The 26101-nt window shown below is 37.2% G+C and overlaps 2 protein-coding genes across 7 annotated transcripts; one reads left to right on the top strand and one right to left on the bottom strand.

The window, feature by feature from the left end:
* Positions 1–8501, bottom strand: ahcyl2a (adenosylhomocysteinase like 2a). 4 transcript variants are annotated; one of them, XM_079858555.1, is made up of 17 exons: positions 8101–8501; positions 5727–5838; positions 5469–5612; positions 5250–5350; positions 4372–4474; positions 4129–4223; positions 3905–4011; positions 3602–3718; positions 3396–3459; positions 3177–3265; positions 3024–3094; positions 2838–2932; positions 2629–2727; positions 2171–2239; positions 1858–1936; positions 1646–1766; positions 1–1549 (listed from the first exon to the last, which is right to left on the bottom strand). In XM_079858555.1, the coding sequence occupies exons 1-17, from the start codon at positions 8383–8385 to the stop codon at positions 1543–1545; spliced, it is 1758 nt and encodes a 585-aa protein (XP_079714681.1). In that variant the 5' UTR covers positions 8386–8501; the 3' UTR covers positions 1–1542. The 4 variants fall into 4 exon arrangements, with proteins under 4 accessions (XP_079714681.1, XP_079714682.1, XP_079714683.1 ...); XM_079858556.1 differs by having other exon boundaries at positions 5727–5829; positions 8101–8403; XM_079858557.1 differs by lacking the exon at positions 8101–8501 and adding an exon at positions 6754–7146.
* Positions 8487–21772, top strand: ckmt1 (creatine kinase, mitochondrial 1). 3 transcript variants are annotated; one of them, XM_079858563.1, is made up of 11 exons: positions 8487–8646; positions 12503–12665; positions 14205–14360; positions 15682–15880; positions 15969–16064; positions 17824–18045; positions 18137–18222; positions 19207–19330; positions 20215–20349; positions 20636–20761; positions 21342–21772. In XM_079858563.1, exons 3-11 carry the CDS (start codon positions 14212–14214, stop codon positions 21453–21455), a joined length of 1251 nt encoding a protein of 416 aa, XP_079714689.1. In that variant the 5' UTR covers positions 8487–8646; positions 12503–12665; positions 14205–14211; the 3' UTR covers positions 21456–21772. The 3 variants fall into 3 exon arrangements, with proteins under 3 accessions (XP_079714689.1, XP_079714690.1, XP_079714688.1); XM_079858564.1 differs by lacking the exon at positions 8487–8646 and having other exon boundaries at positions 12488–12665; XM_079858562.1 differs by lacking the exons at positions 8487–8646; positions 12503–12665 and having other exon boundaries at positions 13848–14360.
* The last annotated feature ends 4329 nt before the right edge of the window (positions 21773–26101 follow it).

Genomic DNA, 26101 nt, shown 5'->3' with positions numbered 1-26101 from the left:
CGTTCTGTGACAACTTCTGGAATCAAGTTACATTTGACATTGTAGGGAAAAGCCAGCTCTATATTTAGGGCAGAAACATCTCGAAGTATGCAGTCAGAGCTCAGGGGAGCAATGAAAAAATATGTCACAGACACACTTCAAACAAAATAACATTGTTCTGCATACACAGACACAGCAAACATATCATTGTCTTTAAGTAGATGATCAGGTTTAAAAAGACATGAGAACGAGTAAATGATGGCAGAATTAAAAAAAAAAATTGGGTGATCCTTTTAATCATTCTAGTCAGCTGTAGGCTACACATGCTAAATTGCTAAAAATAAGCATGTGCTGTTTTAAAGGCTTAGGCTTGTGGTCATTCATAAATATCCATGTAAGTATAGGCCTATTTCTCTAAATTTATACAAGCACTTTCTCATAAAATGAGAGTAATATTGTACAAAATTATGAATTATTTATAACAAAATTTTCTCTTTTGCTTATCAGTGGTAAACTAAAACTCTGTTTTTGTAAGAGACTTATATTTTGTAACAGAAACAGGAAGCTTTGGAAGCATTATGAAAACCACTGAGTGGAACAACTCGGTTTACTTCCTTTATAGCTATGGCTTTCAGAAAGCACAGATCATGGGGATTTTTAAAAAAGTACTAGGGCACCCAGGAGAAACAAAAGATAGAGTGGAGGAAAAGTCATTTCTGTCTTGCAAACCAAACGAGATTCTTGTCACTAGACAAGCAAACTTCCCTGTCTTTCTTTGTCTTGCTTGTTTATCAGAGCCATACTCTTTTCTGCCTCTGGACAGCTACACTACCGCCATCTAGAGGCACATAGAGGAAATGTTTTCCCTGCTTCAAGATTGAAGGCCAGAAGTTGTTCTCCATGGGGATACTCCAACTACCGAAGATGCAGAGTGATGTGACTGGAAGTTTGAAAAGCTTGCTTGAATCCTGGACCTGACACCAATTCATTAGCCATTGGGTACGTAAGTGAATTCCATTTGGAGAAGATAAATGGATGGGTTTCTAATTCTTACCGTTTACCCCTCACTGGACTTTCTGAGTTAACCTTTCTTAACTTCTCTCCTCTCAGTTTGAGTTTAATTTTTTTGTGGTGTAATGTTAAGTTTAGTATTTTTTTTAAAAAAAATACTGTTAAATGTTTAATTTAGCAAGGTCAGGTTTTATTCAAACTATGGCAGAATACAGTGTTTCATTAGAGAATCATGCAAGGTAAATAGTATTATAGTAGCATATTATGTTCACTTGTTGTATTTTCTTTAACCTTTAAAGTGAATAAAAGTTTTTATTTTGTCAAAATGATAATGATAATGTTGTATACATAGTACAATAGTAAAAGGAAAATGTTATAGTTCACTTTGCATTTGTACACTCTCACAAGCCTGTAATATCGTGTGTTGGTGAAGAGTGAAATGAATGAAATCCATGCTGAGTCAAATCTATTTTTACTAAGTTACCATAGGTTTAGATGCATTTGTTTTCTTTTAAATCTGATGATGGGTTACATTGAGACTCCTCTATGTTCTTAATACCTAAAAAAGAAACAGAAAAACACAAAGCAGGTTTAAAATATTTCACATTTCTTTGCAATAATTTAAGAGTATTTAAAAAAAAAAAACATTTATCACCTGTAGAAACTCGGTTTGAAGGGGCCGTATTTGTTCAAGCCCATGTATTTAGCTTGATCATCGGTGAGTTCAGTCAGGTGTGCGTCAAATGTTTGAAGATGCAGGCTTGCAACATACTCATCTGGTACACAAAATAGTGAATCAGATGTCATTTTCATTCAAATATGATTCAATGTTTAATGAAATATGGTCAGTGCCTCCTGTCCACTTACCCAGTTTCTTGGGAAGAAGGTAGACATCTTGCTTGTAACGGCCCTCAGGGGCATTAAAGAGCTCGATCAATGCCAAAGCCTAGAATGTAAACAGAAAACTAAGCATGTAAACAATTTGAAACTCAACACGTGCCCATGTCCATGCTTCCCATGTCAACTGCATTCTGTTGTACTAAATACAAATGTACTTTAAAAAGATTTATTGTTTCGTCCAGCTAGTCTTTAATGTTTCGGCTAAGTAAGAGTGGAAGAACTTCAGCCTTTAGGCTATAAAACCTCATTTAAATTAATGTGTTAGCAAACTGCGTCATACCTGTGCGGTGGCTGTGATGGAAAGCACGCATATGGGAACAGTGGAGGAGCTTAGATTAAGGACACGGCCCTGGAATCAAACGGGGTAAAACAGTAACCTTGACATTAACGTTAAAAGACCAATATGCCATGAGGGTTTTAACCAGAAAATATAGATTATAACTAAACATGATTTACACATGTAGATCCTTTGCTGTTCCACGATGTGCATTATCCGCCTTATTTTTAACATAGTAAGAGTGGCACAGCAATTATAATTATATAAACGGAATTATAAACACATTGGTTTGTAGCACAAATAGTTTTACTATATAAAATTAAAAAGTAGCTTTACTTTTGTTTTGTTGTTATAAATTATATTTATTTAATTCAAGTCTCGCACATTCACAGGAAATAGCTCACATCTGCATTTAATGGTAAATGGATTTCTCTTTTATATTTCTCATAGTATTCATTCACCTCAGCTAGAAGAACAATTCTCTTTCCGTCAGGCCAAATAATGTGATCCACTTTCGCTCTCACATGCTGCCATGCTAACTCTGGGGTTCTCAGACTGCTCTGAAAATTTAACAGATAATACAAATGACAAGAAATGATAGCAAATTAAATTACAAGCATTCAATTGTCATCACTAATCGTGTATTTTAGCATGTCCTACGGCCACTTACAACATCGATTTCTGTATTAGAGCGTCCCATGTTGCAGACAATGCAGCCATTCTTCATTTGGTCCATGTGTTCCCTCACAACAACGTTTTTGTTTCCTGTGTAGAGTTAGTTATCATAGCAAATAACATTACTAGTACAGTTATGAATTGTTTTATTAATGATATTGCAATGATATTCGCAACTTGCCTGTGCAGGTGATGACAATGTCCACTTGGCTTACAACATCACCTAGCGTGGCCAATCGTAAGCCATCCATGCTAGTCAAAATAGAATTGGCTATCAGGTGTGGAAAATATATGTCATGCTAACTCAAGCTTTTTTCAAATAACTAATGCTTACCATGCTTGTAGGGCACAGATGGGGTCGATTTCGGTCACATACACAACGGATCCCATCGCTTTCAGAGCTGCAGAACAACCTTTTCCCACCTGTGGGCATCAATATTTACATTTACACACACGCAACAGAGGCCAATACTAAAATAATGCAGGTTACAGACTGTTCTCAGGTAGCATATTGACAATAGAAACAATAATTTATGTGTATCAGGAACTGTACCTCTCCGTATCCACATATAGCCACCTGCTTTCCCCCAAACATTACATCAGCGGTCTTTTTAAGACTGAGAGAATAGGAATGAGACAGAAAGTAGACTTTAATAATATAAAGTAATTTAGGATATATACTGTGTGTGTGTGTGTGTGTGTGTGTGTGTGTGTGTGTGTGTGTGTGTGTGTGTGTGTGTGTGTGTATCATCATCTTACCTATCCAGAATGGACTCCCTGCAGCAGTACAGGTTGTCAAACTTCTGTTTAGTGACGGAGTCATTCACATTTATGGCTGGCACACATAGGTTTCCAGCTTTAGAGAGGTGGTGAAGCCTGATATATGTGATGCAAAACATTTTTTTACCATTTGCAAAGCTATAAGTTACATTGTGCAAACACCTGTGTCAATTTGGTGCCATTTTCTCCTTAATATGGAAATAAAGCTTGGAATATACATAACTTTTTATGAATAGGATTGTCCCTAAGTGACAAATGACGAGGTTTAGAAAGTGACTCAACCTGTGAATGCCGGTGATACTTTCTTCAACAATCCCCTTGACTTTCTTGAAGAGGTGAGGATATTTCTTGTATATCCAATGTGTCATATCTCCTCCATCATCGAGGATCTAAAGAAATAAAAGGCCATTAACAAACTTCTATTTGCAGGTGAAAACAGACGAGATAAGATAACGCCATTGATTTTTTAAGGGAAAGTGGTCTCATATCGTTGAAGTGAATCCTACCATGTTTGGCTCCCAGCCCTCTACATTTATGCAGTGATCAATACACCACCAGAAGTCATCCTCAGATTCTCCCTTCCATGCAAAAACTGGAAAATCTGCCATGGAGAGCAGAGGACAAGACGAGGTACAAAGCAAAAAAGGTAAAAAAAATAAAAGTAACTTGGCAGATGCCAACCACAAAAATGAACAATGAAGTATTTTACTTAAAAACTTAGACAATTAGAATAGGAGTTTATTTGTTACCTTGCTCTGCTAAAGCAGCTGCCACTTCATCCTGAGTGGAGTAAATATTGCAGGCTGCCCACCTGCACTGAGCCCCTAACACCATCAGAGTCTCCAACAGCACCTGTTGAGGGAAATATAGAAAGATTTGGGGTTGGTAAGATTTTGTTAAATAATTCAATATATTTTAAAATGTAATTCATGATGGCAAAGCTGAATTTTCAGCATCATTACTCCAGTCTTCAGTGTCACATTATCCTTCAGAAATCTTTCTATGCTGATTTGCTGCTCAAGAAACTTTATAAATATATATTTGCATTTTAAGATCAACTCAGGTAGGGGGATATGGGAGTTGATAGGGTTTTCATGTAGGGATGCACCTATATGAAAATTTTATCCCATACAGATAACTGATAATTCTTTATATTTGTCAAGTCAATAACCGATATATTGGCTGATAAATCGAAATCGAAATTTTTATTTAATTTTGAGAACCTGAAAAAAAAAAAAAAAAAAAGTCTTACCATTAAAAGCCATGTCCTAAGCACACAATTACAATATTCTCATTATAATTTTATGTAGCCTATATGACAGACTTGAGCTGCATATGTTACACTTAACTGTATTTTCCAATCATATTTCAAGCAATTCAAAACCATTGGATTATTGGAAAAAAACATATTGGATTTTATACATCGGCCAACTTTTATTATCGGACCGATAACTATCACATTAAAGATGTACTTATATTTGGCCGATATAGTGGCCGATATATTGTGCATCCCATGTTTCTTTTGTGCTGCTGATCTTGAATAACAGGTTTTGTTTTAGTATTAGCTTTATTCTGTCTGGACGATATACAATCAAAATGATATGAAGAGACTGCAGATGACACTTACAGCTGTCTGGGCTGTGACGTGGGTACATCCCACTATTTTAGCCCCTGCCAATGGTTTTTCTCCTTGGGCAGATTTTCTTAAGGTCATCAGTGCAGTCATCTCTTCAACAAATAAAAGTGCACATACTGTACATTAATTATATTTATTTTTCACATAACTGGTTGCATATGCATATGTGTATTTCTTCTTGCTTATATGTGTTTAACCATATATGCCTACCATCCTCAGCAAGCTCTATCTCTCGACGGCCATAGTCTGCCTGCTTGATGTTTTTGACGCAGAAGTCCCTGTTCCCTTTGGAGTTAATCTGCAGCCTGTCTCGAGGAGAGACTTCATCTTCTAGATTTTCTGCATCTGAGTCCCCTGAAAAAGTGAGAAACAAAATAAGAAAGGAAACTGGAATCACGGATTGTGATGAAAATACAAAGAATGACTAAAAACATTCAAATGTTCCAGTTTGAATTAGCCGGCATCTACCTGAGCTGTTGCTGTCTGTAGAGGATTGAGAAATAGAGTGGGACAGTGAGCGACGGCCCGTCTTTGTTAATCGACTGTTGAATTCTCGCGTCTGCTCAGGATACTGGATTTGCTAAGGGAAAAACAATTATATGTATTAAAGGTATATCTTATATATATATATATATATATATATATATATATATATATATATATAATGTATGTTTTGGAGTACTGCAGCTATGATTAGAATATATTACATATATTACATATATTACATATATTATGTAAACACAAACTTTTATTTTGGATGCAATTAATCGCGATTAATCTTTTGACAGCCCTAATATATATATATATATATATATATATATATATATTATTCTAATCATAAATGCAGTACTCCAAAACATTTTGATTTCTCAGTATTGTCAACTTTTTTCAAGTTGAGAATATAAATACTTATATTTGAATGCAAATGTACCCATTCATCCTGCAGATAACCAAAATCTTAAGGAGATTTCTTAAAATAACAGAAGCATTAAAACTATTTATCTTAAAGTAAACTCATATCTAAAAGTAGCAATATTAGGAGTCGATACATGCGCGGAAACGTAGATGGTTTCAAGTACAGACGAGATCTTATAGAGACCAGTTATACCGTTGCTTACTAACTTACACACTAAACAAACAAAGCAAAACTTGAAATTAAACACGCCATCATATTTATTCATTTGTTTGTTAAGGTTCTTTGTCTTGTCTTTTGGCAAAATGCATTTATATTTAAACAAAATTGCGTTCTCTGATCAACTATATAAGCAAGTTAATGAAAAAAAGTGAGCGCCAGGTAAAATAAATCTTCACTCTAGGGTTAGAAATGTATATGATTGTATTCAATAAACCAACAACACCACTCAATACAAAATGACTAAAATTAATTACTACAAACTTCTACAAATCACAAAAATTGACCACAAGCATCAGTTTCTTATGACCCACTTCTAACAAAAAGCAAATTGCAACTTCTGTCTAAAGAGATTAGAAATACCTTGAAGTTAAGAGATAACACTGCATCTTTTGATTCCCTGTTTTTAGTGAGACTAACCAGGCTGTAGACTTTCCTCATGGTGTCTGATCCGCTTGAGAAATGCGTAGAAAAGCTCCCACGTTGGCATTTAAAGGCTGAACCACAACAGTTATTGTTGTGCCATAATGTTTAATAAGCGGGCTAGAGAAGCAAGGATCCACTGTCAGATGAAATCCTACACTGTGAGAACAAAGCCTTTACAATGAATTCTCTCTCTGTCAGCTCACGCGATTCGACAATGATTAAAGTCGACGAGGTCACAAAAGTTCCTACAAGTCATTTATTAATTCTGCCCCAGTGCCACTGAGCTGCTACTGAATGAAGTCAAGTGCACTGGTCTGTGTTCAGGCCTCTGTTCAGGGTTGTTAATGATGATCAAGAACTGGTCATTTGGTTACACGTCATTTAGCAGGCAGGCATGTTTGATCCTAAATGACATTGTGTTCTCTTTCTAAAGGGACAGTTCCCTTGGAGCAACCTGGGGTCAAGTGTCTTGTTCAAGGGCAAAATGGAGGTAGGGCGACTCAAACGGACCTCAGATTTCCAGGGTTTAAATCCACCACATTTAGGTTACCAAACTTATTTACTCATACCTCATGTGGTATTAAACAGCCAGTTCGCTTCTCGCAGAGACAGTAGGCAATTGCATACACTAAGTGTTTAAGGATTAAATAGGGAAGTTAATGGCTCTCAGATTCAAAGCTTACCCTTTCCAGTGTTTAAAACCAGAACATTTAGGTTACCAAAGCCTTGTATGAAACAACCAGGTCACTTCAGAGACAGTCACCTTGGCACAACTTGGACAAAATGGAAGTAAGGGAACTCAACAACTCTCAGATTCATGGGTCTCCAATTGCACTCCAATGACCAACACAAACAATTTCCGAATCTGAGATATTACCGTAAATTGAATTTAATAATTCCCATTGAAGCAACCTTGTTGATGGACAAAATGGTGCTAAAGGTCCTCACCGACTCTCAGATTCTCCTTTTCCCAGGTTTAACCTCAACACTTCTATCCATTCCAATGTCCAGCACAGACATTTAACCCCTTCTAAATCTGGTATGCAACAGGAAATTGATCGTTCCGTTGCTTTAGGGACATTCCTGTTAAAGCAACCTGGGATCAAGCGCTTTTGTGAAGGACAAAATAGTGGTAAAGTGTGAGATGCCAGAAAGGTTTGAAACAGGAAATTGAATGCAGTAACAAGTTTACATGGTAGTCTTTTCTTACATCATAATGCACAGCACTAAACATTACTTTAACATCCTTTGTAAAAGCACTTATTCAGCCCCGGTAGCACTTACTCTTTTTGTTCTTGGCGCTTCGTTGACCGCTCCATCATTTGTATCGAACACTTCCTCGCTGTTCTGCATTGGTGCGAGCACAGGCCGCCTGTTGGTCGCTGCCTCCAGCATTCTCAATAACTTGGAGCTAATTGTTGGAAGTTGTGAGGAATCTCCATCTTCTCTTTCCAGAGATGAAGAAATTGCAGCTTCGCCATTATTGCTGCTCTCTCCTATGCTTTCATTGTCTTCCAATGGTGGAGCTGGAAAGTCAATCTCTGGTTCAGTGTTGAGACTGCTGTCCATTTTCACGTGTTTGGTTGAGTGTTGAAGTTACAGACAGTTGCTCTTTTAAACAGACGTGGGCCGTAAAGATGTATAAACATTGGATTTCGTAAAAACTGATTGTGGAAACAGGTTGTGAATGACATGTGGGTAGAGGAGGGTTTTCAAGAATCTTTGGGATTGGTTTACTATTCTGTTTGATGCTGTTAAACGGTGATGACTTCTTCTTGGTTGAAGTTGTACCATCTTATAACTACACAACCATTCAAAAGTTTGAAGTCAGTAAGTGTTTTTTTGTTGTTGATGTTGTTGTTTTAAAGAAATTAATACTTTTATTTGGCAAGGACACATTCAGATTAAGTTTTAAAGTAGTGCTTGTGTACACCATTATGAATTATGGAGTGATAATAGTGGTGCTTTTTTTATTTCCAGGGGATTTCAGACTATCAAGAAAGTAATAATGTTTGAGGAAAGATTTGTTTACAGGAAACTCGCCTGTTGTATTGGCTAAACACTGACAGAAATCATCTGTCTCCTGAGATTAAGGTCACCCCATTTAACAGGTTTTTACTTCTGTTTTAGTGTAGCTACAAGCTAAATGTTCATTGCTAACTTCTAACAGATTTAAGACTGAGATTTAAAAAAAAAATAATACTGACTGATCCTTAAGACTCTCAATTTTAACATGGTAGCCTAAAATGGATGGTGGCTGCCCCTTTTTATTGCAGCTTTTAAAGGCTTATTGATACTGTCATAAACAACTTTGGTAACACTTTACAATACGGGTGCACTAATAAGCATTAATTCATGCGTAACTAATGCACAGATAATCATGTGTTAATGTATGACTCATGAAGAACTAAACCATTAATTAAAGCAGCACTATGCCGATTTCTTTGCCGTTTTCTCGCTTTTTGCTCGCGGGTTTCTCTATAGAGCTCTCCCTACAGCTTCACTCCACAGTAGTCGATTGTCGAGTTCACGCGCGTGATCATAGGTACTAAACCTATGCGCGTGAACTCGACAATCGACTACTGTGGACTTCAACCGAAAACAGGATGTAAATACAGGTATGTGCGCTGGCTGAATTAACATCACTTTTATTCATATCTTTCACATCTACTGCAGTCAGATTCACCCGTGTTCACTCTGAAGGAATCACTCACATGGCTGGGCACTTGTAATGACACATCAAGGATGTTAAGAGGCTAAAAGCAGGTTTAAAACTTGCCCCATTGAAGTCAACAGGGTGCAAATTTTAAAAAGAGGATAACACGGTGTAGGCAACACCGATTTTTGTCGTTTTTCTCTGTACTGACAGCACTCCAAATTTACAAAAAAATGAGCTCAATGTTAAAATTGACCGGAGTTCTCCTTTAAGGTAAAAAAGTTACTTAGTTCACCTTTAATGATTACTGCATCAGCAACTAATAAAGATTCTAAATGATTAATAGATTAAGTAATATATGAATAGTTATTAATTAAATGTGTCATAATGTATTAATTCCTTAATAACTTATTTTATTAACTAAAAGTGTAAATTAATGCGTTAATTACCACAGTTGGTCAAAGCAATGTACTTCAACTTCCAGTTGTCTGCTTTAATTAATCATTAACTAATGATTTGCAAAGGTATCATTATGATATGACTTTACTTGTTGAGGCACATGACTATTAACTAATTGTTAAGTAATATGCCATTTATGGGTTTTGACAGTTGCACATGCAGTAAATGTAATGTCAAAGAATGTGTTTGAAGAATGGGTGAGTTGGGCTGCACACAAATATCAGCACACCAGAATCTGAACTCCTGAAGCTGTTACGCTGTGTTTAATCTGGACGAGACCAGCTGTCTACACTGGACATGACAGACCATCGCAAGTCCATTTGTCCTTCGTAACAGAACTAGCACAAGAGCTCTGAGTACGTCAGAAATAGAGAGTGGCATCGGTTTACTGTCGGGGTTTTGTCGTGTAGCGTCACGCCGCATCCAGTGTAGTCTCACTGTCTATAATGGACATTCTATTGTCTTTGTCCAGTCTAGACACAGTGTTATGAAACAGCAGCGCTCAACCGCATGTTTTCAGTGTAACACGACCTCAAGCTTAACCTAACATATTCCTGTGCATGAACAACAAGGTTCATCGGACTCAGTGAAATCTTGGTTGTAGATGGTTGGAAATTGAAATCCATGGCTTAGTGTGGATGTCAAAACCAAAATGGCATATTACTTAACAATTAGTTAATAGTCATGTGCCTCAACAAGTAAAGTTATAACATAATGATACATTTGCAAATCATTAGTTAATGATTAATTAAAGCAGACAACTGGAAGTTGAAGTACATTGCTTTGACCAACTGTGGTAATTAACACATTTACACTTTTAGTTAATAAAATAAGTTATTAAGGAATTAATACATTATGACACATTTAATTAATAACAATTCATATATTACTTAATCTATTAATCATTTAGAATCTTTATTAGTTGCTGATGCAGTAATCATTAATTAATGGTTTAGTTCTTCATGAGTCATACATTAACACATGATTATCTGTGCATTAGTTAAGCATGAATTAATGCTTATTAGTGCACCCGTATTGTAAAGTGTTACCACAACTTTTCTATAAAATGTAAGTTAATGGACAGCTGCTACAATTCTCTCCAGGTCATCATGTCCAATGAATGTGGGCCAATTCTAATGTAAGTAAGGAAAGTAACGCCGCCTTGTGGTGAGTTAATTCAGTGCTGTTTGGGACTGTGGTGGATTGTTTGCCAGTAAAGTGTAAATTTTTAGAAAATAAGTTTTACAAATTTTTAAACTTTTATAACATATGCATATGCATGCATGCTCTGCAGATAATCTTACTACTGTTTTTCTAAGGTTTTCTTTTTTAAAGCTGCAGTCCAGAACTTTTTTGTGTGTTCGAAATGTACAAAAATGTATATAATAAGCGAGCACATAATGAATCAATTTTCCAAACCGTGTTTTTGCCTTATCCTGAATCACTACGGAACACCTATAATAAGTGTTTATATTTGGACTATTTTAGACTGGTATAGCCTACTCCTGCGTGACTCGTCATATACATAAACAGAGAGAAGTAGCTCCGGTTCTTCAGCAAGACGCATGCAGTTCTGTTTATTAACCACTAGAGCGCCAAAAGTTACGGACTACAGCTTTAAATAATGCATATACTCCGATTTTCATAAGCCTGGACAATTTTCCATGTTGGCATATTGCTGAATACTTCCAACAGGGGGAGCAGTCAGACAATTATATATATATATATATATATATATATATATATATATATATATATATATATATATATATATATATATATATATATATATATGTATGATATTTTTCAGAATTTTTTGTTTTAATTGTAGTTTTAGATAGCAAAACAAATAAAACAAAACAGCTTTAATTTCTACTAAAGTAGTTTTTTATTAGTAGGTTTACATAAAGTGCATCATGAATAGAAAGTCAAATGCCTAATTTGATCAGATAAAATTCAATGTAAAGAACAAAAAAGAGAATATGATGTGTGAAGTTTTAAAGTGAAGTGTATTGTTTTAGTCTGCTTTATTTAACAAAAAGTCCTTTGTCATCATGACTATTTCATACCTGAAGTAATTATATGTTAAGTTCTCACTTAAACTTCTATTTATGAATAGTTTCCATTTTAGCCTTAAATTTTTCATTTAGACTAAAAGATCCTTCAACAGTTCAGTTTATCAGTTATTAAACGATACAGACATTAATGGGCTTAAGATGAATGTTATGTTGTTACTCTTTTGCATATGTAGATTTGCTTAGTAACATTGTTTAGTTGATTTTGAATGCTATTGCAATTTTTATTGATTTGCAACCTGTACATATCTGTTTAAAAAAATGTGTCTTCATGACCCTTTAAGGTAATGGTATTCTTCTGTAAAGGTACGTGTCATTTATCCGATCCTCACAGTGACCTTTGAACCGTTCGTGGGTTCTTTATCTCTTGCCTGGCTCTGATGACACTGGATACAGATAAGAAATCCAGTCGTGATTTTGTTCCCATGGAAACATTAGGCAGCATTAGCCAACCAATGAATGAATGGCACAGTGCTATTGTGTGTTACGGTGGCAGGTCAAACAGAAGGAAGTCTTACCACCCATGGCACTGTAATAAAGAAGGCCACACCTATTTCTGCTCTGCTGTATTAAAGAAAGCAAAAGCATTGTCCTTGTACCTGGTTCCTACTGTACTTCAGAAGACAAGACCAACTTCAGCGGATTAAAAAAAGTATTTGGTAAGCTTTAGAATTTCATTTCAAATATGCATGTTCGGGCAGACTGTTCATAAAGAAATAATGTGTCATTCAGTTTTCTAGTGTCTACTTTGACATGGATAAATGGCACGCTTGTTCAAACATTCCACGTTTGCACTGCATTGCTTAAGATATTATCCAAAGTCTGCAATTCACTCAGTGGCATTTCTATCTTGCATCATTTAAACACTGATTTAATCTCACAATAATGACCAGCTTGCTGTACAAAAAAGTAAGGGATTATTATACAGGCTTTTGTTAGTTATGCCGACAGTAATTCTCTTGTTTATTTCACATGATTTCTGCAAAGTATCCGAGTGGAACGGTTTAAACTGGGGATTTTCATCCCAACTAAGACCAGTGAATGCTATGAATCTGTCTCGAGGGTTAGGCCTAATTCAGGATTATGGTGACTGTAGGTTAACCCATGTATTCCCAAATGTTTTCCAGATAAATGAGGACATGTATTTCAATACTTACATACCTTTTATTTCAACAATCTGCACTTTTATTTATTGCAAAAAAAAAAAAAGTTTTAGAATCAAAAGTAATTTGATTCACAAATTGTTAATGGTAGAGTTAAATGGGTTATAAGATTTGTGGGAAACGTGGGAGAACTTCTAGAATGTGATAACCGAAAACATATTTAATGCTTGCTTGTGGATTTATTTGCAATATAGTCACGGCTAAAATGTGTTATATTTACAATGCAGCACAGCCCTGAGTGTTTTGCTTTTGTTAAATATAACAATATTATATATAAATATAATATTAAGGAGATTTTTATTTTAAAAATAATAATAATTTAAGCAAATTCATTAGGCTAAGGGCCATCCTGCTAGAAAATATAGCCCCTGCCATAAAAGAACCGGAACCATCCGTTTTAACTTTAAAAAAAACAGTCAAAGTTGAACTTGTAAGTCTCCTGGGTGCAGTTTTCCTCAAGTTAAGCTGCTCATAGTATTACAACCATATAAAAGATTTCAACCTATATCTAAACAGCCACATAATTTATGCAACTGGGCCACTCACCATCCTCAATCCCTAGCGCGCATGCGCATGCTGCAGCCGGGCGTGTGTTCATTCACGTTACAGGTGAAGCTGCACCAATGAGCTTCAAAGTCACGTACATGGTTCAAGTGTACTGTGACTGTCAATTTCTTCGTGGTTAACACATTTACGGTCCCCCTTTGATACCTTAATAACTCATTAAGACATGAATACAATTTCACGACTTTGGGACCCTTATGAAATATGTGTAGAGATATTCAAGGTTGTTGCCTGGTTTACTGTAAGGGGTGGGAGAAGTTGCACTGGTTCTGAATCATTCTGAATCATCTTGTGCTGCTGCTGCTGCCTTGAAGGGGAGGGTTGACTCGGACTGCTGCTGTGTTGGGAGAAAGGCAGATTTCCACAGCATTCCCCTGAATCCTCCTCCAGTAATCCCAGTGTCTATCCTTCTGTGTCTGTCCATTCTTCAATACCGCATTCATCTGGAGAGATATCATCTGCTTTTTGTAGGGTTAAAATGGCAAGCAGCTTCGTACGGGTTTTGTCCAGTAAGAGGAAAATGGGCATCTTGTCGCTGGTCGGCGCGGGATCTCTAACCGTGGGATTCTTCCTGAATAGGGAGCATGTCAATGCAGGATCGAACGTCAGGAGAATCTATCCTGCTAGGTAACTACAGCCATACCCGTCTCTCATGACGACAATATCGAACAGAAGACAATGAAATATTGTGATGCGATGGCACACAAACCATGTATTGTATTGCACAAATGCATAAGTGGGTGTAAAAAATGTTCATTAATAGTAAGTGATTATCCAGTTCCACGGTTGTGTGGCGATAAATAATCATGTTATATTATATTATTAGACCTTTTTAATGTTGTATTTTATAGATCTAAATACTGAATTTAATGTCTTTTAAACACAGGTATTAAATCAGGAATGAACCGTTATTCATTTTCACACCTTTCATGTGTAAGATAATAATCAATGCGAATAAAGGTTTTGTTTATTTAGTTGTAGTTTGTACGCATAGCCTACATTAATGTCTCGTAATTTCCACTGTATCAATAAAAATGCACATAGATGTTGAACATTGGCTGTGCCTGAAAACCTATTGAGATTGGCAGCTTTAGATTTTGACGCGTTCGGAACGCGTCTGTGACGTTCTAGAACGCGAAATAGTCAGGGTCAGATCGATAGGTTTTAACGCGCTCAAAACGCCGTTTTGGTTGGCAGACCCAACAAAGTTGTCTTGGTAGGCTTTAAATAAAACCAAAAAAAAAAAAAAAAAAAAACATGGTTATAATAGTTAAACCATGGTAAACACAAATCAACCATGTTTTTTCTACAAATGTGACCCTGGATCACAAAACCAGTCACAAGTAGCACGGGTATATTTGTGGCAATAGCCAACAATACATTATGGGTCAAAATTATCGATTTTTCTTTGAATGCAAAATAGGATATTATGTAAAGATCCTATATAAAGATAAATATGTATATTTCCCACCGTAAAGATATAAAAAACATTTATTTTTGTGAGTTGAATGCAGCACAATCGGGAACATAAATGGACAACTTTAAAGGCGATTTTCTCAATGTTTCGATTTTTTTTTTGCACCCTCAGATTCCAGATTTTCAATAGTTGTTTCTCGTTTCTCATATCCTAACAAACCATAGCATCAATGGAAAGCTTATTTATTCAGCTTTCAGATGATGTATAAATCTCAATTTTTAAAAAATTACCCATGTGACTGGTTTTGTGATCCAGAGTCACAAATAAAACCAAAAAACATGGTTATTGTAGTTAGACCATGGTAACCACAAATTAACCATAGTGGTTAATGTGGTTTTACAAATGGTAATCAATCCGTCAAAACATATAATGACACTATAATAAAACCATGGTTAATTTTCAGCTCACTTGGTTTTGAGACACAGCCTATTGTCCTTGTTTTTTAAATAAAGCTTTTCTGTTCCCCTACAGTGCTGAATATCCAGATTTGCGGAAGCACAATAACTGTATGGCCAGTCACCTGACTCCTGCAATATATGCAAAGCTGTGCGATAAAGCCACTCCGAATGGTTACACTTTGGACGAAGCCATCCAGACTGGTGTGGACAACCCAGGCCACCCCTTTATTAAGACAGTAGGAATGGTGGCAGGGGATGAGGAGTCATATGGGGTGAGAAAATATTAAATATCACACATTTGGCATATTAAGAGATCAGCATTTTTGGGGGAATAAAGTACATCAAACATGTTTTGTGCAGGTTTTTGCTGACCTCTTTAACCCGGTCATCAGAGAAAGACACAATGGGTATGACCCCTGCAACATGAAACACCCCACTGATCTGGATTACAGTAAGGTATGTGGAAATGTTTTAGTTACACACATACAACATTAACAGTAGTAGGGTGATTCTTGAACCATGGTCACTTTTATGTCCCAACAGGTATTTTTGTATATCTAAGTTCATAGTAGAGCACATAAAAATATTGACAATGTTTTATCATGGATTTACAATTTAAATTTGATACTTTTTTAAAATGCCTTTTTAAATATAGTTTATATAGAATAATTTTATTTATTATGAAATGTATATAAAATACATAGGCTATATTTTAAAATTGTAATTAAGATACATGTATTTACTTTAGTAAAAACCGTTAAGGTCCCACTTTATATTAAGTGGCTTTAACTACTATGTATGTACCAACATTGAAATTAAAGGGGTAGTATAATGCCCTTTTCACAAGATCTTTGATGTCCCCAGAGTGTGTATGTGAAGTTTAAGCTCAAAATACCTGACAGATATTTTTATATAGCATGTTAAAATTGTCACTTTTTGAGGGTGAGCAAAAATGCACCGTTTTTGTGTCTGTCCCTTTAAATGCAAATGAGCTGCTGCTCCCAGCACAGAGGGCGGAGCTTCAAGAGCTCGCACTCACACAGACATGCACTGAACATTTCAAAAATTAGCCTTTTATGTTCAAACCGGAGTCAGACAATGATGGAGAGACTAGAGAAGAAGTGACAACATGTAGAATGCAACAGGACATTTCTGAATGGTTAGTTGATGAATTTATGTATCTTATGTGTAGTTATCTTCTACTCATTGATTAGCATATTCTGTCTTGATAATCTATAAATCGCGTTCCCAGGGGCGGGGTTTATGTAAATTCTAGGGTTTGTGATGTCACTAACCCGGGAGGAATGTCTGTAGTCCCTACCAGCCTTTTGTTGTAGTCCTTAAAAAGCATTTCTTTAAAAGAAAATATCTCCCTTTGCTTTAAACTTTGAGCGTTGTAACTTTGCAGATATTGTTATGCTCAAACAGCAACATTACACACTAACTAAAGTTAGAAAATAATAGAAAATAATCAACCACCCCTTTAATAATATGATACAATGGACTTATTGTGTACATACATGTTTTTACATTGTACTTATATATATAAAAAAATACCTGCATGTAATTACAGCTGTAATTAATTTATGTAATTACATTTGTAATTACACTGTTGACCCTTCCCTTACACCTTAACCCACCCTTAAACCTACCCACACCTGTCCCTAACCTTACCCGTATCACACCTCAATAGCACCAAAAGTGTTTTACAATACAACATGAACACAATAAGTACATTGTACTTATTTTTCGATGTAAGTACGTAGTACTTAAAGCCACTTAATATAAAGTGGGACCACAGTTAATTATATGTAATTACAAGCAACACTAAACTAAACACTAAGTACTTGTTGTTAATTAATATTACTGTAATTACACTGTATCAAGGGCATAAAAAAATAGTAAGTATGGCCAATATGTTGCTATGAAATTAGCCTTGGCAAGACAAAGAAGTCGCACATTTTATTCTAAAATGTGTAAAGACAGCATGAAATGAAAATCCAATGCATGTTATAGATCTTATTGTGACTTTAAAATGTCATTTATACCACCATTTCCACAAAATTACAGTGTGAGGTAATTTAAATAAAAAAACATAGTTGAAGAAGCAGTTATATAATATTACAATTGTTTGCCATTCATTTGCATGTTTTTAAATGGTAAAGCAGGTCACAAACACAAGCCTTAAAGTTTTGAGTTACTTTCGTCCCATCAGATACGGGGAGGCCTCTTTGATGAAAAGTACGTGCTGTCGTCTCGAGTCAGGACAGGTAGGAGTATCCGAGGCCTGAGTCTGCCGCCGGCCTGCACCCGTGCCGAGCGCAGAGAGGTGGAGAGGGTTGTGATCGATGCCTTGGCCGGCCTAAAAGGAGATTTGGCAGGAAAATACTACAGCCTCACTATAATGACCGACCAAGAGCAGCAGCAGCTTATTGATGTGAGTATATCACAAATCTCATGATATGCCGTTCGATGCTGTTTGCTCAACACAAAAGATTCTCACTCTGATTTTTTGTTTTGCTGTATAGGATCACTTCCTGTTTGATAAGCCTGTGTCGCCCCTGCTGACATGTGCGGGCATGGCTCGCGACTGGCCTGACGCGAGAGGCATTTGGTGAGTGTAACTTTGTTACTTTGTTACAATGCCTTCTGACAGGACTGGATTACGCCCAGAAATAGTCTGAAGCAACCTCTACGGCCTTATGCTGTGGTCTGATATCGATCACAGAGTGTAGCCATGGCTCACTTACATCTCCTGCATTATTCATCCTCTTTTTCTTTTCTCTTCTTCCTCCTGCCTGCAAGGGAAAGTGTGCCAACGTTGCCAGGCTTAATTTGGAAATTACTTCAGAATCAGATTTAATACCCTGATGGCTTTTGAGCTTACATAGCACTTCTGACAGCATTAAAATGAAATAAGGTCATGCATAATTAGGTTTGGAAACCAAGAACAGGTGCTTATTTTTAACTCTGCATGAAACGGAAAGTTGCGATAGACTTTTGAGTGAAACAACTTCTTGAACAAGAAAAAATGTTGGGCGGGACTTGATTTTGTCCATTTGGATTTGATTGGATGGTTGTGGTTTGCTATTGGTCGATCTCATGTGAGTGACAGGTTGATCCCGCCTTCGCTCCTGTAAACACATCATCAGAGAAGAGAAGAGATGTTGCTGCAAAAGGGAGGGAGATGTTATTTTGATTAAAGATTACGTGGGAACATGAATTTTAAACAAAATAATGAGGTGCATTGTTTAATATATAGTCTTGCCATCTCTAAAAAAGGATGAAAAGTCATTAAAAGTCTGTATAAGTTTTACATTTATAAATTTTACGCTGTGCAATTTCTATATTTATGAAATGCAATTTAATAATCATTAATGTAATGAAGAACCAGAATCGTTAAACCTGCTTCATTGTTCTTTTAGGTATCATAAGGACTCTTCTCATTGAATATTCAAATCTGTCATATTCAAATCAAGTGTCGCCCACTATTTTGTTAATGCACAGGCTGGAGAACTCTTCAAAGTTTCATTCAGGCCAAAAATGTTCAAAATTATTTCTGCATTTGATATAGAATAAACATGCCTTTCAATTCCAGGCACAACAACGAGAAAACCTTCCTGGTGTGGGTCAATGAGGAAGACCACACTCGTGTGATCTCCATGGAGAAGGGGGGCAACATGAAGAGGGTCTTTGAGCGTTTCTGCAAGGGTCTCCTTGAGGTGAGGTCATGCATGTGTACGTATGTGTCTCTCAGTCACTGTTAAATCCGCACAAGTCTCCATTATTTATCCAGCAGAGATGCAGCTGTGTTTACTGCAGCTCAGAGCAATGCCCTTTTGTGGACAAACAATCGTCCAGCAAGGCATGCATCTGTGTGTAGGCCCATCTTAGTCTGTTGCTTATTCTAAAAGGAAATCGTAAATATACACTCACCTAAAGGATTATTAGGAACACCATACTAATACCGTGTTTGACCCCCTTTCGCCTTCAGAACTGCCTTAATTCTTTTGGTGGGGTCTTCTGCTGTTGTAGCCCATCCGCCTCAAGGTTGTGCGTGTTGTGGCTTCACAAATGCTTTGCTGCATACCTCGGTTGTAACGAGTGGTTATTTCAGTCAAAGTTGCTCTTCTATCAGCTTGAATCAGTCGGCCCATTCTCCTCTGACCTTTAGCATCAACAAGGCATTTTCGGCCACAGGACTGCCGCATACTGGATGTTTTTCCCTTTTCACACCATTCTTTGTAAACCCTAGAAATGATTATGCGTGAAAATCCCAGTAACTGAGCAGATTGTGAAATACTCAGACCGGCCCGTCTGGCACCAACAACCATGCCACGCTCAAAATTGCTTAAATCATCTTTCTTTCCCATTCTGACATTCAGTTTGGAGTTCAGGAAATTGTCTTGACCAGGACCACATCCCTAAATGCATTGAAGCAACTGCCATGTGATTGGTTGATTAGATAATTGCATTAATGAGAAATTGAACAGGTGTTCCTAATAATCCTTTAGGTGACTGTACGTTGTATGTTTTATATTTGTTTTAGTTCAACAGATCACTCTTGTATTATTCTCACAAGACATTTTCAATCTTTGTCGCTCAGGTTGAGAGACTAATTAAGGAGAGGGGTTGGGAATTCATGTGGAACGAGAATCTGGGATACATTCTCACCTGTCCGTCAAACCTGGGCACAGGGTTACGAGCTGGCGTCCATGTTAATCTTCCTCGCCTCAGCAAGGTCCTTGCTCTAGAAATACATTATCACCTTTCTTGCCTATTTAGCCCATGCCATGTTTATAACTTTGCACCTTGTTGGGCCTATGCATGGTAATATTAATGCATTTAGTGAATTTATGTATGTATGTATTTTAATACAGTATTTTTAGGGGTTAGGGTGACCCATATTTCTGTTATATCATGTCTGTTGTGTATTAAAATGAATAGTTGATAGATTGTGTAACAATCCATTAAAATCAGTGTAATATTTTGTGCTATGCATGTCCATTATGTCTTTTCTATTGCAGGACGCTCGTTTCTCTAAAATCCTGGATAACCTGCGGCTCCAGAAAAGAGGAACTGGAGGAGTGGACACCGCGGCTGTTGGAAGCACTTTTGATATTTCCAATCTGGACAGACTGGGTCAATCAGAGGTCAGTGGTGTCAAAGTGCAGAGCACCAAAAAGAATAAATATATTTCAAGTTCTGATCAAAATTCTGATAGTGATATCATAAATCTATACTGTTTTGTGTAAATAAATTCAAAATTACATTACAAACTAAAATCAATGATAATTTATTTATTAATTAAAATGCTATGAAGTTATCACAAAATTATAATGTACAGTATGAAAACTGGATATTCATTATGAGATTTTCTAAAGATGTTATTAAGTCAGTGTTTTAAATATAAAGATAACGGTAAAGGTAATCAAATAGAGGAAATGAGCATGAACATTTAAATATCCAATTTCAACAATACAGATAAATGAAAAACTCTAATGTGGAAAGAAAACCAATATGGTATTGTGCAAACAGTCAATTCAAACGAGACTCAAATTATGTTTTAATGTGACTGTTATATGAAGGCATATGTTGTATATCTATGGTACCAGTATTTTATTGTGAGTAAATGACGACAGCATTTTCAATTTTAATTGAACTATACCTTGAAAAACTGTGAAAATGTAATTACCTCACCATAACCACTTGTCTTTATCAAAATGTGCTCAGGTCCAACTGGTTCAGACTGTGATAGATGGAGTGAACTATCTCATTGAATGCGAGAAGAAACTGGAGAAAGGACAAGACATCAAAATCCCTGCCCCCATCAGCCAGTTTAAATAGAATGGCAGTGTTTCGTAGCTCCTCCTTTCTCCTGGCTCCTCCCTCTTGTGTGTTCCTTCCTCCTTCAATATTCCGCTGATACTAATCCATAAGCATGCCTCTGTATAACGTCAGACATACCACACTCCAGTATAAAACAGGAGTGAATGTATACTTCATCATGATTGTGTTGATGTGGCGCTATTGATTTGTCACATTGTAACTTGATTGTGCTGCAATAATACTAATATAGCCATTGTCAAGAATTGCCTCAGGTGTCAGAGAAGTAAACAGATGTTTTTGTCAAAGATATTGACGATAAAAAATTGCTGAAGGATATCGGAGTGTTTTATTGTGTTTTACTGTACATACTACCACTACCACTGAAGTAATTCAAGTTTAAATGTGCTCAGTGATGTTTTTATATTGTGCTGACAGTTGTCACAAGTCTACACTGACACCTAGTGTTGTGGATGGAGCATTGTAGAACTGCTCTAGTCAAAGTCAGACATGAACCACTCCATGTAAAATATATACACTGAGGAAAATAAGTATTTGAACACCCTGCTATTTTGCAAGTTCTCCCACTTAGAAATCATGGAGGGGTCTGAAATTGTCATCGTAGGTGCATGTCCACTGTGAGAGACATAATCTAAAAAAAAAAAATCCAGAAATCACAATGTATGATTTTTTAACTATTTATTTGTATGATACAGCTGCAAATAAGTATTTGAACACCTGAGAAAATCAATGTTAATATTTGGTACAGTAGCCTTTGTTTGCAATTACAGAGGTCAAACGTTTCCTGTAGTTTTTCACCAGGTTTGCACACACTGCAGGAGGGATTTTGGCCCACTCCTCCACACAGATCTTCTCTAGATCAGTCAGGTTTCTGGGCTGTCGCTGAGAAACACGGAGTTTGAGCTCCCTCCAAAGATTCTCTATTGGGTTTAGGTCTGGAGACTGGCTAGGCCACGCCAGAACCTTGATATGCTTCTTACAGAGCCACTCCTTGGTTATCCTGGCTGTGTGCTTCGGGTCATTGTCATGTTGGAAGACCCAGCCTCGACCCATCTTCAATGCTCTAACGGAGGGAAGGAGGTTGTTCCCCAAAATCTCGCAATACATGGCCCCGGTCATCCTCTCCTTAATACAGTGCAGTCGCCCTGTCCCATGTGCAGAAAAACACCCCCAAAGTATGATGCTACCACCCCCATGCTTCACAGTAGGGATGGTGTTCTTGGGATGGTACTCATCATTCTTCTTCCTCCAAACACGTTTAGTGGAATTATGACCAAAAAGTTCTATTTTGGTCTCATCTGACCACATGACTTTCTCCCATGACTCCTCTGGATCATCCAAATGGTCATTGGCAAACTTAAGACGGGCCTTGACATGTGCTGGTTTAAGCAGGGGAACCTTCCGTGCCATGCATGATTTCAAACCATGACGTCTTAGTGTATTAGTTCTGGGCTTATTTCTCACCTTTCTTAGGATCATTGAGACCCCACGAGGTGAGATCTTGCATGGAGCCCCAGTCCGAGGGAGATTGACAGTCATGTTTAGCTTCTTCCATTTTCTAATGATTGCTCCAACAGTGGACCTTTTTTCACCAAGCTGCTTGGCAATTTCCCCGTAGCCCTTTCCAGCCTTGTGGAGGTGTACAATTTTGTCTCTAGTGTCTTTGGACAGCTCTTTGGTCTTGGCCATGTTAGTAGTTGGATTCTTACTGATTGTATGGGGTGGACAGGTGTCTTTATGCAGCTAACGACCTCAAACAGGTGCATCTAATTTAGGATAATAAATGGAGTGGAGGTGGACATTTAAAAGGCAGACTAAAGGCGGGCGTACACGGTGCGATTTTTGCTGTTTTTACGAGCTCGCAGATAATTTTTTTCACTCGGGAGAAATCGAGTGGAATCGGTGATGCTCGCATGGTTGTGGCTCGCAGCGTGTGAGAGGAATTACGAGCCGAGCCGAGCACGTTATGAGCACCTCCCCGACCTCCCGATCATCTTTAAACATGTTTAAAAAATTCGGGGAGTCGGCCCGATTTTCACCAGCTGTCCCCTATTTCCAAATTATACACAACCACGTGGGGCTATACCTCAGTGGCAGCAACCATACAGCGTGCGCATACACTGTCTCTCTCCCTCTCTCACACTCTCACACACCCACACACCCACACACACACACACACACACACACACACACTTCTCTCAATTCAATTCTGTTCAATTCAATACAGCTTTATTGGCATGACAAAAATACAATTGTATTGCCAAAGCATCAAAACAGCATAGAAAATTATTTTGAACATTGTAGCCTACTACAGAAAATAATAATAATAATAATATTAAATAAAAATAATTAAATAAAAATAATAATTCTCTCTCTCTCTCTCTCTCTCTCTCTCTCTCTCTCTCTCTCTCTCTCTCTCTCTCTCTCTCTCTCTCTAGTTTTTATGTTGAATGTCTACTGTTCTCTGCTTTACAACAAATCATTTGCACACACATTTCTGTCATTTTTTCTATCTGAAGCTTTGCCTGCATGCAACATTGACGGTCTCTGTGTTTAGCGCGAAAGCTCACGTGATTGCTGCCGGCTCGGGATAAAATTCGTGCAGGACAGTCGTGCCGTGTACCAGCTGCATTGACGCGATTATCAGTTAAACTGACTCGCAACGTGTGCAATATCTCACGACCTCCCGAGTGTCCGATCCTGGTCCGAACTCGCACCGTGTACGCCCGCCTTAACAGGTCTTTGAGGGTCAGAATTCTAGCTGATAGACAGGTGTTCAAATACTTATTTGCAGCTGTATCATACAAATAAATAGTTAAAAAAATCATATATTGTGATTTCTGGATTTTTTTTTTAGATTATGTCTCTCACAGTGGACATGCACCTACGATGACAATTTCAGACCCCTCCATGATTTCCAAGTGGGAGAACTTGCAAAATAGCAGGGTGTTCAAATACTTATTTTCCTCACTGTATATATATATATATATATATATATATATATATATATATATATATATATATATATATATATATATATATTCCCCATCACTGTTCTCAGTGGACTCAGCATGAGGCTTTGTGCCAAGGTGACAATTGAGAGTGCCATGCTCAGTCACTTTTCTTAATTGGATGGTATCTGAGGTGAAATTACAAGACTTGCACATTATGTTAGAATGCTCATGTTAAACTCCATGTTCAGGATTGTCAATTGCTCCAGGTGAGACTGTTACGAATATCCTCAAAACACTACTGTTCGAAAGTTTGGGGTCGATAAGATTTGAAATGCTCTTGAATGAAGTCTCTTATGCTCACCAAGGATGCATTTATTTTCTTAGAAATACAATAATATTGTGAACAGTACTATTGTGAAATATTATTATAATTTAAAATAACGTGTGTGTTTTTTTTAACTTAAAGGTGACATTTTATGCCCCTTTTCACAAGATGTAATATAAATCTATGGTGTCAGAATATGTCTGTGAAATTTCAGCTCAAAATACCCCCCAGATAATTTATTATAGCTTGTCAAATTTGCCCCTTTTTGGGTGTGAGCAAAAACGCTCCGTTTTTGTGTTTCTCTTTAAACGCAAATGAGCTGCTGCTCCCCGCCCCGATCCTTTACACGAGCTTCGGATACAATAACAAAACATGCGAATAATCTCACTCATCCAAAATCTCAGAAGAGTGCAGCCTTATGGAGAGACTCAGCAAGAGGTTGCGAATTTTAGACTGCACCTGGACTTTTTTGAATGGTGAGTGGATATATTTATGTAGTTGTTGTGGAGTTACATTCATATATCATGAAGATCTGTTTCTGGGGGATTTCCATTGAAAATAAAATTAATCCACTGCTCTCTTGTCTCATCTGAGGCTGAGACTCTAAATAGTGTTCTGTGCTCGTCTGTGCAGCCAACAACAGAATAGTTTGCATGCTTTGCTCGAACTTTTGCCATTGCGTTAGAACTGGTTACATTGGTGTCGATTGCGAAAACCAATTGGTGGGCCGTGGGCGGTAATATTATAATAAGATCCCCTTACATCAGAAGGGGAGCGAAATCTGATAGAAGTTACTGGGCTGTCACTTTTCACATTTTCTTGGTTGGTAGATGCACCAGGGACCCGATTATAGCACTTAAACACAGAAAAAGTAATGATATGTCCCCTTTAAGAATTTTTTTTTTAACAGAAAAAAAAAATTTTTCCCTACTTATTTTCCCCCTTGTGATTTTTTTTTTCACTTTGTTGGTCAGAGCACAATGAGTCCAGTGTGGTCTACTTGGTTGGTAGATGCACCAGGGACCCGATTATAGCACTTAAACACAGAAAAAGTAATGATATGTCCCCTTTAAGAATTTTTTTTTTAACAGAAAAAAAAAAAAATTCCCTACTTATTTTCCCCCTTGTGATTTTTTTTTTCACTTTGTTGGTCAGAGCACAATGAGTCCAGTGTGCCCCCCCCCCCCCCAGACCACCCCAGACCACCCCAGACCACCCCGGACACCCCCAATATAGTAAAACTGCACATTTTAGAGTGGCCTTTTATTGTGGCCAGCCTAAGGCACACCTGTGCAATAATCGTGCTGTCTAATCAGCATCTTGATATGCCACACCTGTGAGGTGGATGGATTATCTCGGCAAAGGAG

The sequence above is a fragment of the Squalius cephalus genome (genome assembly GCF_949319135.1).
Source record: "Squalius cephalus genome assembly, chromosome: 23".
Classification (NCBI taxonomy): domain Eukaryota; kingdom Metazoa; phylum Chordata; class Actinopteri; order Cypriniformes; family Leuciscidae; genus Squalius; species Squalius cephalus.
This window is presented reverse-complemented; position numbering and strand designations above follow the sequence as displayed.

Coding starts and splice junctions, on each gene's coding strand:
- ahcyl2a (XM_079858555.1), bottom strand. CDS start 8,385: ATGGACAGCAGTCTCAACACTGAACCAGAGATTGACTTTCCAGCTCCA. Junction 2,728..2,837: donor CTAATACAGAAATCGATGTT/GTAAGTGGCCGT, acceptor TTAAATTTTCAG/AGCAGTCTGAGAACCCCAGA. Junction 1,937..2,170: donor CCATCACAGCCACCGCACAG/GTATGACGCAGT, acceptor TTTACATTCTAG/GCTTTGGCATTGATCGAGCT.
- ckmt1 (XM_079858563.1), top strand. CDS start 14,212: ATGGCAAGCAGCTTCGTACGGGTTTTGTCCAGTAAGAGGAAAATGGGC. Junction 14,361..15,681: donor AGGAGAATCTATCCTGCTAG/GTAACTACAGCC, acceptor GTTCCCCTACAG/TGCTGAATATCCAGATTTGC. Junction 19,331..20,214: donor TCTGCAAGGGTCTCCTTGAG/GTGAGGTCATGC, acceptor TTTGTCGCTCAG/GTTGAGAGACTAATTAAGGA.